This window comes from Bactrocera dorsalis, chromosome 1, assembly GCF_023373825.1.
Source record: "Bactrocera dorsalis isolate Fly_Bdor chromosome 1, ASM2337382v1, whole genome shotgun sequence".
Classification (NCBI taxonomy): domain Eukaryota; kingdom Metazoa; phylum Arthropoda; class Insecta; order Diptera; family Tephritidae; genus Bactrocera; species Bactrocera dorsalis.
Window position 1 is genome coordinate 6,055,956 of NC_064303.1, and position 14,311 is coordinate 6,070,266.

At 32.0% G+C, this 14,311-nt stretch overlaps 2 protein-coding genes across 4 annotated transcripts in view; one reads left to right on the forward strand and one right to left on the reverse strand.

Moving 5' to 3' along the window:
* Nucleotides 1–14,311, forward strand: part of LOC109579481 (uncharacterized) — a 319,803-nt gene that overhangs the window by 68,579 nt on the left and 236,913 nt on the right. The window lies entirely within an intron of this gene.
* Nucleotides 1–14,311, reverse strand: part of LOC105225307 (uncharacterized) — a 105,189-nt gene that overhangs the window by 27,876 nt on the left and 63,002 nt on the right. For all 3 annotated transcript variants that reach the window (XM_049446673.1, XM_049446674.1, XM_049446672.1), the window contains one exon: nt 11,041–11,185. In XM_049446673.1, the coding sequence (XP_049302630.1) occupies nt 11,041–11,185 (145 nt within the window). The remainder of the gene's footprint in view (nt 1–11,040; nt 11,186–14,311) is intronic.

Here is a 14,311-nt window from a genome sequence, read left to right on the forward strand (position 1 = left end):
ACCGTTATTATGGTATATTTATATTTTGACCATACTTTAAATTTGTGACTTGTAAATATAACAGCTTCCTAACGAAAGCTTATTCCTTTCATACTTCTGGTATTCCTAGAAATTTTTGGAAGCTTTTGACAGCATAGGCCTCCACTTGTTATATACAACTAAGCTTATATTTATGTAGCTTGCTTTGCTTGTACCGTTGGTATGAAAAGCGGTTAATATGTGCGTACAAAAGTGCCGACTCTGAGTCAGTTGTGACAGGAATGAGAATGAGTCAGCGCGCTCAGAGTCACATAAATTTTGCACTCGTCCCGTTAGCCGCAAGATTTATGCCTGCTTAGATGGCCGTTATTCTGAGGAGGATTTTTTTAATTTCACTAGTTTTAAAGCAATGACCCGAGCATTATTGAATATGTTTAATAGATCAAAAAATATTGTTTAGAGCTGAGTAAATTTCGTCTTTAAAATGAGTTTAGCGTAAAGGATGAAAAATTCGAAGGACCAACTCCGAGTTTATGAGTAGCCCTTAAGTTATAACATCAAAAGTTCTGTGAAACAAAAAAAAAATTGAAAAAATTGAAGGTTCAAAGTAGAGCATATTGAATAGGTTCTAGTTAAGATAATTTTGTAAGTTTAAGAGAATCGAAAATACTGAAGGTATTTGTTAATTGCACACTTAAGTTGAAATTTTAATAATTTTACTTCTTATTTTAACAGCTCGAAACCCTAAAGATCGTAGAGTAGAAATTAGTTATACTATAGAAATATTGCGTTCTTTTTCCTTCAAAGTATTTTTTATATAGTAGAATTATTTCGTTTTATGAAAATCATATTTAAGCCTAAAGGTAGGCAACGTTTTATTTTTATACCTCAAATCTTCACTTATAAATAACTTCTTTTTTAAAAATGAAGTGGAAGCCTAGAGTGAGGCCACATTTCATATTTAATCTAGCATAAGATAACATACAGTTATGGACAATAAAATAGAATCATCCGTGGTACTAATTTTCCGTTCTCAAAAAATTATGAATTTGATTTAAATTCAACTAAGTTATATTTTTATTATGTACTTCATATCAAGTGCTATTGGTAGCAGTAAAAATATTGGAACAAAAGAATTCATAAATATTACAAAAACAAAGGTAAACAATATATTTCAAAAATTCGATGGACAAAAAAATAGAATCAAAAACTTTTTCAATAAAAAAAAAATATTTTTTTAAGGGAACTAATAGAAAAATTGGTAGTACATTGTAGTGTATTCTTAATCGTCTAATATAGATGCACATCTTCTAAGCATAGACCTAATTAGGCTACCGAAAGTGTTCTGTGGAACAGAATACCAGACCTTTGTACCTTCTCTCAGAATTCTGCTTTATTTTTCGGTTTAAGGGGTGCAATATTTTCTTTAACAATTTTCCGTAAGTTTTTGATGAGATTCAGATCTGCTGATTACTCTGGCCAAACCATAACGCTAGCACCATGATCTGAAAACCACTTTTTGGCAAGAACCGAAATATGTTTCGGGTCGCTCTCTTGTTGGAATTGCCAAAATGCAAAGCCAATTCCAGTCAGCATTTGAGAATATGAGATTATCTAAAACCTTATCGTGTATATGGCGGTCTATGTTTTCTTGTATTCAAAATATAGGTCCCGGAACACAATATGAGAAACAATACTAAACCATTATATTGCCCCCCACAGCGTTTGAAAGACCTAGTCGTGTAGCGGACGCGCATTTCTTTGTTTTTTGGACGTCGGACTCATGCATAAGTATTATTTCCTATCATATTAATTTTGCATTGAGACTATAAAATGTCGAACCATTTTTTCTTAATTTTCAGCTCCGCTCTAATTAATGTGTCGTTTTGCAAACTGAGTACGATTGTATCTATGCCTTTTTCTCAGCATTGGCACCTTTCGGGACCATGTGACAAAGCAATTTTTCTCCACAAGTCGTCTTCTTACTGTTCTCGAAGAAATTTTTGCAAATAATTCTTATTGAATGGCTGCAGAGGCCTTTAACGGTACGCGCATCGGCAATAATGCAATATTTCGAACGACTTGCGCAGTCATTTTTTTGTGATCGGGCTATTTTTTCAGACATTTTAAGGCATCAAACACAAATATTTGAGACATATTTCATATATTTGCAATTTGCCGTTACGCGTGACCCATTCCTTGCAAATTTTGGACGCACAATCTTTCCCCCTATAAACAATGTTTTGCTCGACCCATTTTTTTAAATAAATTCATAATTGTAATTGTATCAATTTCAGATCTCATTCCACAGATCTAATTAAGTTAATATAACTACTTTTTACGCTTTTTAAATTCAACATTTTTCATTTATGAAACTATTTCGCTATTGATTCTATTATTTTGTCACTAAGCACGAGGCACGCTATTTAGCATTTTTAAATTAGAGTTAACTGTAAAACTTGGCAATGCTCTTTTTTTAAAGTGCAAATTATTGCCTTTGTTATTATGCAGAAAAGTTACTACATAAATGAAAAATTTTAAAAAAATTATGATATTGTTTCAAAGCAACACCTTTGATTCTATTTTATTGTCCATAACTTATAGGAGGTTTGACAATTAAGTAATGAGACTGATTTTATTGCCGCGCTTGTGGTAAACCTGTGACCTTGAAATTCTCTTTCTCCGTTTTCGGCATCCCTCCCCTCACCATTGATATATGTACCATCGCTCCACCTTGTTTAGTTCGCCATTTCAAATATACGGTTTTTATGGAATCAGTCTCATTACTTAATTGTCATACCTTCTAGGGTCGTTTTGTTCGGAGAAGTACAATAAGTGATTAAAAAATGAAATTTATTTAAAGTTTGCTTTCGTATTTAAAACGCTTTATTTTTGATGGTGAATTTAAACTCTTAAGAACTATTTTCTTATTGTTGGCTTTAAAAATTATTTCATAGGCAAAACACAATTTCGGAAATTATTTTTCGTACTTAAAACGTTCCAAAAACAGCCAGGAAGAAAAGTAAATTAGTCTGCGAAGCTACAAAAACTATCTAAAAGTGCTTAATTTATGACCAATTAATATTTTTACTCGCTGTTAAGTTAGAGTAAAATTCAGCAATTACGCCCGAAGGTAGCCAACCATCTTGAGAAAAAAACTGCCACATTTTCGTAAGAAAAATGAAAGTACCACCGCGACAACATCATAAATTAGGCTAGCTAATTCAATTTGCTGATTAAGCGACTACTAAGTGGCTTTAAAGAAAATGCAAAAGCCATTGAAGTACAGAGTGAGCGATTACTAGTTACATAAGTTACGACGCCGTCTGAGTTTGCTCACAAAACTTCAACTATCATAAATCTAGTTGAAAATATGCACACAGCCGTTGTCTTAAAAAAGAAAAGATAGTGGGAGAAAGCAATAAGAAAGCAGCTGTAGATTAAGTTGCCGAAACTGCGTCTAGAGCATCCCCCAAAATGAGTGCAAGTCTGCGACATTGGCAGGCAGACACCAGCGAGTGCACCAACGCACACAACCATAATAAAGTCAACAGTAAATCAGCTGCTTTAAATTTTGGTGGTGTGCGTAAATTACACAAATGGATTTCGAAAGCAATTAGATATCATTTAAATGTAATGCTAATTTAATGCTTGGGGATCGGCTTTGCTCTCGCATATCTGGCGTTTTTACTGGTGGCTGTCTGGGATTTTAGTGAACTTGTCTGAGCCATTTAGTACATTTTTCATTTGCGTCTCTTTGCAGCGGGATTACATGAAATTTTGAATTATTGCCTTGTTTTTAAAGCATCATTTATCAAAAGGCAGTTTGAAGGTTACGAAGGCATTTGCTAATATAGTAAATGAAAGAGTGGAAACGGACAAGCAAAAGGGTCTGAGTTTTGTAACTTTAAATGTACTTATTATGTGCATAGTTATAGTGTAAGTTAGTATTTGGTTAAGTAAGGTGAAGACATCAATTCTAACAATGAACACACTTGAGCAGATTAGAACGCCGCTTCGTTTTTGTACCTAGAACCTCTATACATATAATTTATCATACGAGCCTCCTAAATCCATAAAGCTCTTTGAACCAATCACAAATACAGCAACCGTCTTCTTCGGCTATGTCTTCTGGTACTGGAGGCTAAGGCAATGTAGATGAAAATTCCCGGATGTTTCCATTTTATTCTCTTCCATACAACTTTGGTAGTAATTTGTGTCCGAGAAGACTTTAACCTTTCCACATTTATTCGGCCAGTAAGACCTCCTACGACTGCGGCAACATGAACTTTGCTGAGTTCAGTACATCTCCTGGTAACATTCAGCATTAAAAACAAAGAGTTACTATTATTGGTAATGACCATGAAGTGAGATTAAATGTGTATAAAATTGCTAATAGCTCTTTTTGAAAAGTGCATATTATTCTGGATCACAAGCAACATAATTTCATTAGCTATTGTCCATTTTGTCAGTAAGTAGCCTCTAATAATTCTGATAATGGATTTTTTTCACCTTTAATGGAATTTTTTAATCAGAAAAATATTTGTATACGGGAGCTGGGTTCTTCAAGCTCATTATCCGTCCAGAGTGGTTAGTAATTAATTATTTCTTTTTTCATAAATTTCAAAAAAAAATTAATTTTTTTTAAATTAAAATTTTAAAATAAATTTTTTTTTTATTTTTTTTGAAATTCAGGAAAAATTAATAGTTTATGAAAAATATTTTTTATTTAATTTTTCTTAATTTTTTTAATAAGCAGAAATTTCTAATTATTTAAAAAAATAAAACAACCCTGCCCCCAAATTATGCGCTTCTAAGTGAACTCACAAGTCCAAAATTTATATCAAATTATTTGCATTTGCGTTTCCTTCCAATATGTCCCCAGAGTTGCAATGATTTACAAGCTCATGAGAACTTGTTAAATGCCAGCGTATTCCCCGGCCGCAAGCCAATAATTCATGGTGCTGAGAATGCGAGTGCTTCCAATAAATCTACGCTAGCGTAGAAAGGGAATTTCGCTTGCCCTACATATGCAACGCACACACACACACACACACACACACGCACACGCACATAATCACACACCTCACTTATATAATTATAGAGTGCATTTGTGTTGTTGTAATACGAATTTAATGACCTCAGGAGTGACTGCATGCAAACCGGCGGTGCAAGCGATCAAAAGCTTATGCATACATTTGAGAAGCATATGCAAAGGGGCAGCACGTGTGAGCGTGTAAATTTATGAAGTGTATGTGTGTTTGTTGCGCAGCTTAACATCGGCGCTAAAATCACTTAATCATGAGTGAATATGCGGTGGAATTGTGCGGTGCAAATGGGCACATGTTGTAAGCGTTAATGCACGCACACAAAGACAGATGAATAAATTTAACTAAATATGTATATAACAATGTAAATATAGCCGTGTGTGTTTGTGTGTGAAAATATGTTTCCATGCGCGAGCTTAAGGATATGACTTAAATAAATCAAGGCGACACGAGCTCACGAGCTTTTGTGCGCGCTTACATAAGCGGAGAGGCAGATATGTATGTGTGTATATTATATATAGTATATTGTATATGAGGGTGTCCACTTTTTAACAAGTGCTTTTTCGCCTTTTAAAGTTTAAATTTTTGCCTTAAAACCAACAATACAACGTAAACAAGTTCTCTATTTTCAATATAAATAATAAATTATCCTCATTTTGGCATATAATTTTTATGAGATTTTTTGATGATCTCTAAAGCAAAAAGTTCTGCAATCTTGAAAAACCGATATTCTAATACAAAATTGTTTACAAAAATATTTCTTTCATTGAACCTATCCAGTTTTACGATGTTAAATATTCTGCATTCTTATAGTACACCATGCCGTATGAGTAACATAAGGTGCATGAATCACTTGTCATTTGAGGTATAAGTTAAACTTCATATAACTCTTAATGGACTATTTTTAGGAAAAAATTAAAAAGGACTTTGTTGTTGTGCAGAAAGAAAATCACATTTTCGAGGTTATAACTTTATTTGCCTTGGAGATAAAAAAAAAATATTGCAAAGGATAAAAAAATCTCATATAAATTATATGGAAAAAAACAAATTGATTACGGCATGGTTTATTTAGAAAACAAACACAAAAATATTAGCCATGGTTGCACCGAAGCTATAGTACCCTTCACCGGTGTATTTTTTATAGTACAAACTATTATAAAAAGATCTCTATCTTGATTTTTATCACTAAGTTTATATGACAGCTATATGGTATAGTGATCCGATCTTTATAATTTGTTGGGATATTGTAAAGATGCTTTGTCTAACAATCTGTTCCAAATTTCGTGAAGATACCCCTACAAATAAAAAAATATTTCAAATAAGGTCTTTAGTTGGAACGTCCAGTTTGTATGACAGCTATATGTTACAGTAGTCTCATTAGAATAATTTCTTCACAGATTGCATGACTATCTCAAGTAATAATTCATGCCAAATTGCGTCAAGATATCTCGTCAAATGAAAAAGTTTGCCATACAAGAACTTGGTTCTGATCGTTCAGTTTGTATGGCAGCTGTACATTATAGTGATCCGTTCAGAATAATTTCTTCACAGATTGCATGACTATCTCAAGTAATAATTCATGCCAAATTGCGTCAAGATATCTCGTCAAATGAAAAAGTTTGCCATACAAGAACTTTTTTCCAATCCTTCAACTTGTATGGCAGCTATATGCTCTAGTTGCTTGATATCAACGATTCCAGCAAATAAGTAGCTCCTTAAGAAGAAAAGAGTGTGTGCAAAATTTCGGATCGATATCTCAATAACTGAGGGACTAGTTCATATACAATATAAATAGACAAAAGGACATGCATATGGAAATGGCTTAACCGACTCAGCATGAGACGCTGATCACTTACCATATATATAAATAGACTTTATAGGGTCTGTGAAGATTCATGTTGGGTGTTAAAGAGATCTCGACAAACTTAATATATACCTTCCAGGGCGAAATGAAGAGCTTGCCTACTTTATACCTATTTTTCAACCTTCATTAGACGTCTGCAAAAAAAAATCAGCAAGGGAAGTAAAGTACACCCTAATCAACACACATATGTATGAGTATATATGTATAGGAATATTTACACTCATGTTCGCAAGTATTTGCATTAAACACATACACTCATACACACGAGCAAGCACCAGCGCCAAGCCACTTGTGCGTATTCACTGCTCTAAGCCCAACAACATGCGGTGCGACAATTAATCGTGCGTCGCGTGGACATTTGTGGTTCCGCTGTTGCGTATGTAATGTTGCCACACAGCATTGCTACTAAAGCCATGTTATGGCATAAATTTCATTTTCACTATTTATTTATTTATATGTGTGAGTATGTTGTGTTGCGCTGGTCCATTTATTTTTGTGATTTTTTTCTTGTTGTTTATCTTTGCTTTCTGTGGCTTTGAATAGGCAGTCATTGTCCTCAAATTGTATGCCGCCACAATTGCGCTGTCTCCTCGGCCGCTGCTCGGCACATATTTGGTGTAATAAATTGCGAAATCGTGGCTGCCCGCCACACCAACTACCCCTCAGAAGCTCTCTCAGTCAACTGGCCCGTGTGCCAGTGATACAAATACCGGCTCGTGTCGCATAAATATTTGTAAAGCCGCACAAGCACACTTGTTTAATATAGTTTCTTTAACTAGCGTTCATACTAGTGTGTGTCTGTCTGCGTGCTATTTATCTACACACTTCGCAGCCAAAGAGACAATATGCTTTTGTTCATTTGCTTGCCATTTCACTTGTGTTCTGCTTTCGTAGTTTTTTCTTTATTTTATTTACTTTGTAGAACGACATGTGCCTCTCTATTTGCCGATTTTGCTCTCTTTCGTCACCTCATTTTGTGGCTTGTTAAAACAATTTTTTTCTTGTTTGCCTTTCATATGCTTAAAACAATAAAGGCGACCATCGCCATACCGCATACCGCAAGCAGCATAATGGGCATATAGTTGGCAATGCGAAAAACGGTGGTTGCCAACTAAAGCGCAGGCATTCACGCGGCCAAATGTGTATGTGTGCGCATATGCACGCGCTACATATGCTCTCGGCATAACCCAATGCATGAGGCGATTTTAGAAAATTTTTGAAAAATAACTGGATTTTTATTGATTAATATTTTGAATTTTTTATTTCAAAACTTTAAGTCTTAGAATACTTTTTTTTGGGACCTTGGGCTTACCGGTTATATCCAGAAAATGTCGAATAACCTTTTTTATTTCATTTGAACTAAGTTTCAAAAGTGTTCTTGTCGCCGTAGTGTTTCCAAACTAGAGACCTAAACTTACTTTTTCCAGTTTTGCTTCAGAAAACCCAATTTTCCAGTAGTATTAGAAACAAAATGTCTCATTAACGTATTGGAAAACTTTGATTAATATAATATTGAATACTGCAGTCTGAACAAGTAAGGAAGTAAGGGATCTAACCTTACTTTTTTCCAGTCTATTTTAAAAACTTAAATTTTTCAGCTTCTAAATTAAAAAAAAAATAGAATTTTCAATCATAATTTCTATAAAATCTGAAAGAAAAGAATTCTCGTGTACTTAAAATAAAAGAAACTTTAAGTTAAACACAATAATAACAACGCCATGGGCATACAAGAAAAGCTGTCGCTAGATGGCGCTAATGTTGATTTGATCTACTAACCCTTTCCCTGCTCTTAGAATTAACAGAAAAACTAGCTGTAGATCTTCTTTACATGACAATTAAGATATTGAAAGACATAATCTCTCAGTTGAGTCGAAAAAATAGCACCAAATATACAAAATTTTACTCCAAAAAAGCTACTCTCAGTTATCTAACAAAGTCGAAGGTACAGTTATAAAGTAAACTGAACTCACTTCTTAATCTTGATTCCCTACAAACTTAAACTTTGAAATTTTCAATATTAAACAAATTATCTTTTGGTTGCTGGGCATTCACCAACACACACCAAGCAATTCTTCACTCTAAAACACCCTGTTTTATGACTCCCTTCAACACTAGCTAAAAGAAAGCACATATGAAAAAAGCAATTGCCACTCTGCTTTAGCATAACCAAAGATACTTTTTTTGCGCTCTGTTTTGCTGAACAACTGCCTTTCACTGTTCCACTTCCGCTTTCTTTCACTACTTTGTCGTGGGTGATGTGGCATGAATATATGAATTTGGCCGCGAAAATTTATGTTTTAGTGGTTGCCAGGCATAATTCATCGCTACCGCATTATTCTCGCATTATTTCGGCGCATTCAACCAAAATGTGTGGTGTTTAGGTTCAGAGAAAAAAATGTAATTTTTTAGTCTTAGTTCACATGTGGTATTTGGAGAGTCGTATGTGTTGGTAAGCAATTTGAAGAAGGAAAGCATATAAAACTAGATAAAGAGGCTTGTTACATATTTCTAAGCGTTATTATAATTTTTTTTTGGTAAAGTACAAATGTAATATTAATTCCGAGAGAACATTGGTTGATTTATTATTTGAGTGAAGCTAGATACTTTCCGAAAGTTCAAACGAAATCAGAAGTATGGGTTTCTTTGATGACTACTAGAACTTTTTTCTAGTTTTTGGAAATTTTTTTGCAATAAAATGTTTAATATGTTGAAGAATTTTATAATTAGTAGGCTCGGTGGTTTCGATCTTAAATATTTACAAACATAAATAGTTTTATGAACATTTGAAAATAGTTGTACTTATTTTATCGTAAACTATTTTGAAATAAAAATAGAAAAGAATTATAAAAAATTAAAAAAAAATCATCAAAATTCCAAAAATTTAATTTAATAAATAAAAATCCAAAAAAATATATTTAAAGAAAAACAAAATTATTAAAAATTAAAAAAACTTTCAAATAAAACAATAATAATTTAATTAATTTAAAAAAATCAAAAACAAAAATGGATTAAATAAAATTTTTTAAAAATAATCTAATTAAATTTAAAAAATAATTATATATTAAAAAAGAAAAAAATTATAATTATTTTAATATTTAATAATTTTGTATTTCAAAGTTTTAGTTTAATTTAAATCCATTTTTTTTAAATTAATTTCATAGTTTTTTATAATTTTGTTTTAAAGTTTCAAAAATTTAATTAAAGTATTTTTAAAAAATTTAATTTAATAATTTAATTTTTTTATTTATTTTTATTTATTTTTTTAATTCTTAATTACTCTTTTTAGTTTTAATGTAATTAAATTTAATTTTTTGCAATGTTTTTTAGTTTTAATTTTTTTTATTAATTTTAATAATATTGTTTTTCAAAGTTTTAATTTAATTTAAATAAATTTTTTATTATTTTTTTAATTGTTAAAAGTTTTTGTTTTAAACTTTTTTAAACAGTTTATGATAAAATAAATATAATTTTTTGACAGATTTAATTTTAAACTTTATTTAATTTTAATAATTTTGTTTTTCAAAATTTTAATTTTATTTTAACTATTTTTTTTTTATTTTTTATTACTTTGTTATTAATGGTTTTTGCAAAATTTTATTTAAATTATTTTTTTTTCATTTTAGTAATTTTGTTTTTCAAAATTTTTATTTAATTTTAGTTATTTTTTCAATTTTTTTAAATTTTGTTATTAAATTTTATAAAAAAATATTTTTTTGAAAATTTTAAAAATACTTAATTACATAAAAATTTAAAATAAAAACTTCAAATTATGAAAATCATTAAATAGTAATAAATTTTTATGAAATTGAATTGGTTTTTTATATTTGGGATCTTATTTTCTCGGCTTTGATTAATTTTTTTGGCTTAATTTTAATTTTAATTTAATTTAAATATTTTTTTAAATTAATTTTTATTATTGCTTTTTAAAAATTTTCCCTTAATTGCTTATGAATAAATATATTTTTTTAATTTTTGTTATATTTTTATTATTTTTTTTAACAATTTTGTTTAAAAATGTTTTGTCACACTCAAAATTGAATTTTACCAACCCATAAATCTTTTGGTACTCCCCTTTTCACAATATTGAAAAAATAAAATTAATAAATCATATCCCCCATTTATTGCTACCCCAACACCCCCGATACTTACGCAATTCACCATAGGCGGCAGCAATGACGCCGAAATCGCAACGCCAATAAGCGGTCCCGCGGCGCCTTGCAGCAAAGCCACAGCCACACCTGTGCCAGACGTTAGCGCCCAGAAAATACTCATCCACAAGGAGCGAGAGTTGCCTCTGGAAGTAGAAGTATACATGTAGTTATACATTTATGAACAGATTCATGTTCTCTTATAAAAAAAGCAACAAAGAACTAGCTCTTTACTGCCTACAATCACGGTGAAATGATTTAAGCCGCGATGAAAAATTAAAATCTAAATGAGTACTAAAAATTAAAAGTGAATAGTCATAGATCATTTCGGCGCAGCGCCAAAAGCGCCAACACCAGCTGTGCGCTTGCTGAGAATGTGTTGACACCTTTTATTTATTTCTCGCGCGAGACAAAAGCAAAAAAATAAACAAGGGTATAAATTATGTCGGAAGCTAGAAAAGTCGCCGTAAATAAATGAATTCAAGGAGAAATGTGTCACGGTAAACAAATTACACAGCACCCGGCACCCCGCGCTTATAATTGTGTTATGAGTGGTTGACTTAGGCAACCCTGCCGCCCTTACCATTATCGCACTGCCATATTTCCGTGTGCCAGTCCGCGCATAGTGACAAATGCTGACACATTAACATATCTAATGTGACATTGTTAAGGAAATTTCTGCAATTTTTTTCTCTCTCAATTGTTGTTGGCTTTGTCAACATATGACCGCACATAAATTCATATTTCGTTTAAGCCCCGTCCACACGTTGACAGCCACATTCGCGCCGGCTTGCAGCACTGTGTGTAGGTTGTCACTCAAAAGGCAGTGGAGCTTGTAGGCAGGTGGCCAATCTCTATGTGGCAAGGGCGTCGCAATCAGCGCTGACACCTATTCAACGCTTATCAAATTAAGTCAACATTGAGATAAATGTTGGCGGTTTTCATGTGTCAGCGTTCGGAGTGTTCAGCATTACATTTTTGCCGCCATTCCTTTCGCAGCTGGTTGTGGTGGCTGTACGAGCATGACTTAAGCGATATGCTCTGGAGGTTAGCGCTATGAGGTGAAACTCGGAAATTTAAATTGAGAGAAATGAGTTTAAATATTAATTGAGTAAATTATTGCCTTGAAATTTACAAGAAAGTTAAATAAATTATCCACCGAGTTTTTTGAGAATTTATACGTTCTCTTTCTTCTGACTACCTCTTTAAACATAAGAATTTAATACATTTATGCAAAGATCTGAAAGCATTATACCATCTTAGAGAGATGTTGTGATTAAAATGCGATATTGAAAGCTTTCTATGGTCAGAGTATTTGATTTTGAGAATGAAAGCTCTCAGGGATGTGTTTCTAACTACTTCGTTAAACATACACATTGTACGTATTTAAGCAAAAATCTGACAATAACTGCTTAAGGAGCTTTTAAAAGGGTGTATATTAAAAGCTTTATACCAGCTTATAGAGCTTTTGATGCGATATTGAAAACCTCTTAAGGGTAGAGTACTTGATTTTGATAATTAAAGCTTTATAGTGTATATGTTAGATATATAACAATATTTTTTTTTTAACTACCTCGTTTAACATAGACAATGAACGTATCTTAGTCAAGATCTGAAAACGTATATAAGTGCTTAGAGAGCTTTTAAAGGTGAAGCGCTATATTAAAAGCTTTATACCAGCTTAGAAAGCTTTTAAGATTAAAATGCGATATTGAAAGCGTTATAAGATTAATGTGCTCGATATTGATAATGAAAGCTTTATAGGGTGTGTATCTTTGATAGATAATATTATTTTTCTTCCAACTACCTCGTTAAACGTAAACATTAAACATATTTAAGCAAAGATCTGAAAATATTAATAAGTGCTTAAAGAGCTTTTAAAAGTAAAATACGTTATTAAGAGCTTTCTAAGGTTATTGCATGCGATATTGATAATATAAAAGTTGAAAGGTGTGTGTCTCTGATAGATAGTAGTATGTTTCTTCTAATTACCTTCTTAGACTCATAAATTCTACGCTTTTAAGCTAGGAGTGGAAACTGATAAACTGATAAAAGAGCTTTTAACATAAAAATCTGAAAACGTTTATAGCTAGTAAGAGAACTTCCGAGATTAAAATGCAATGTTAAAATCTTTCTAATGTTAGTCTATTCACTTTTGATAATGAAAGCTTTGAAGGGTGTGTGTCTGTGATAGATGGTAGTATTTTTCTTCTATCTCCTTATACTTAAAAATTTTACGTTTTTAAGAAATCGTTCTAAGGTATTTACTTTGATTTGCTCAAAGAGAGCTTTTTAAGGTTTTTGTCTATGATTTTAATGTTGAAAGCTCTTGGGGGCTTATGTCTTTGCTATATAGGAGCAGTAGAGAGAGGGATAATAACTGAGAGTACTGTGTTTTAGGTATAAATATCTTGTTCTCAAGCTAACCTTTGGAGCTTTCACACAAAAAAATAAATAGTCGAGTTTTTGTCGAATAATTCTTGTCATTTCGAAAACATGTTCTTTAAAATTTCAATACTTCTTTATAAAAAGCTTAAGCTCACAAAGCTTTTTACGCTTCATCGTTGACGATTACAAATGAAAGCTCCTTAAATTTTTGCGTATCATATTTTATCTGTCTTTATACATATTCAGAACTCAGTTCACACTATTTTTTGTATATTTTCTGAATATTTTTTCATATCTCCGTCTTCTTTCCTAATTAAATAATTGTTCAACCGCCAAAGCTTTGAATACATTTTTTATATAATACCATCAGAAAAGCCTGTAATTACGTCACTTCTTTACATAATTATTACTTGCTGATTCCTTATTAATTAAAATAATTCCCGCATAATTTTAATTAGGTGACAAATACCCTCATAGAGATGGCACGCTGATTGTATTCACTGTGAATCAGCAGCACTGTTATTTAAACTCACCGCGAAGTAGCTGATTTGGTGCTTTTGTGTCTAATTATCTTTGTATTTGTGCCTTTGTCTCTCCATTTTCAGCTACTTATCGCATACTTTGTGCCAGAAAATGAACAATCAACGATTTAGCGCAAAGTGGGAAGCCAAATCATCAAAGCGTGTCTCGCAACCATACCCCCACACCTCATTTTAGTGTTGTAGTATTAAGTATTTGTTGTTTTTTGGGCAAGTGAGTGAGTAGTTGTAATCGCTTTTGTTATTGTACACGTTGTTGGTTTTCGTTAATTAAGTAATTTTGGGCTTTTGACAGTTGGCTGTCAAAAATTGACAATAATAAGTGTTAACACTCACCACGTCAGC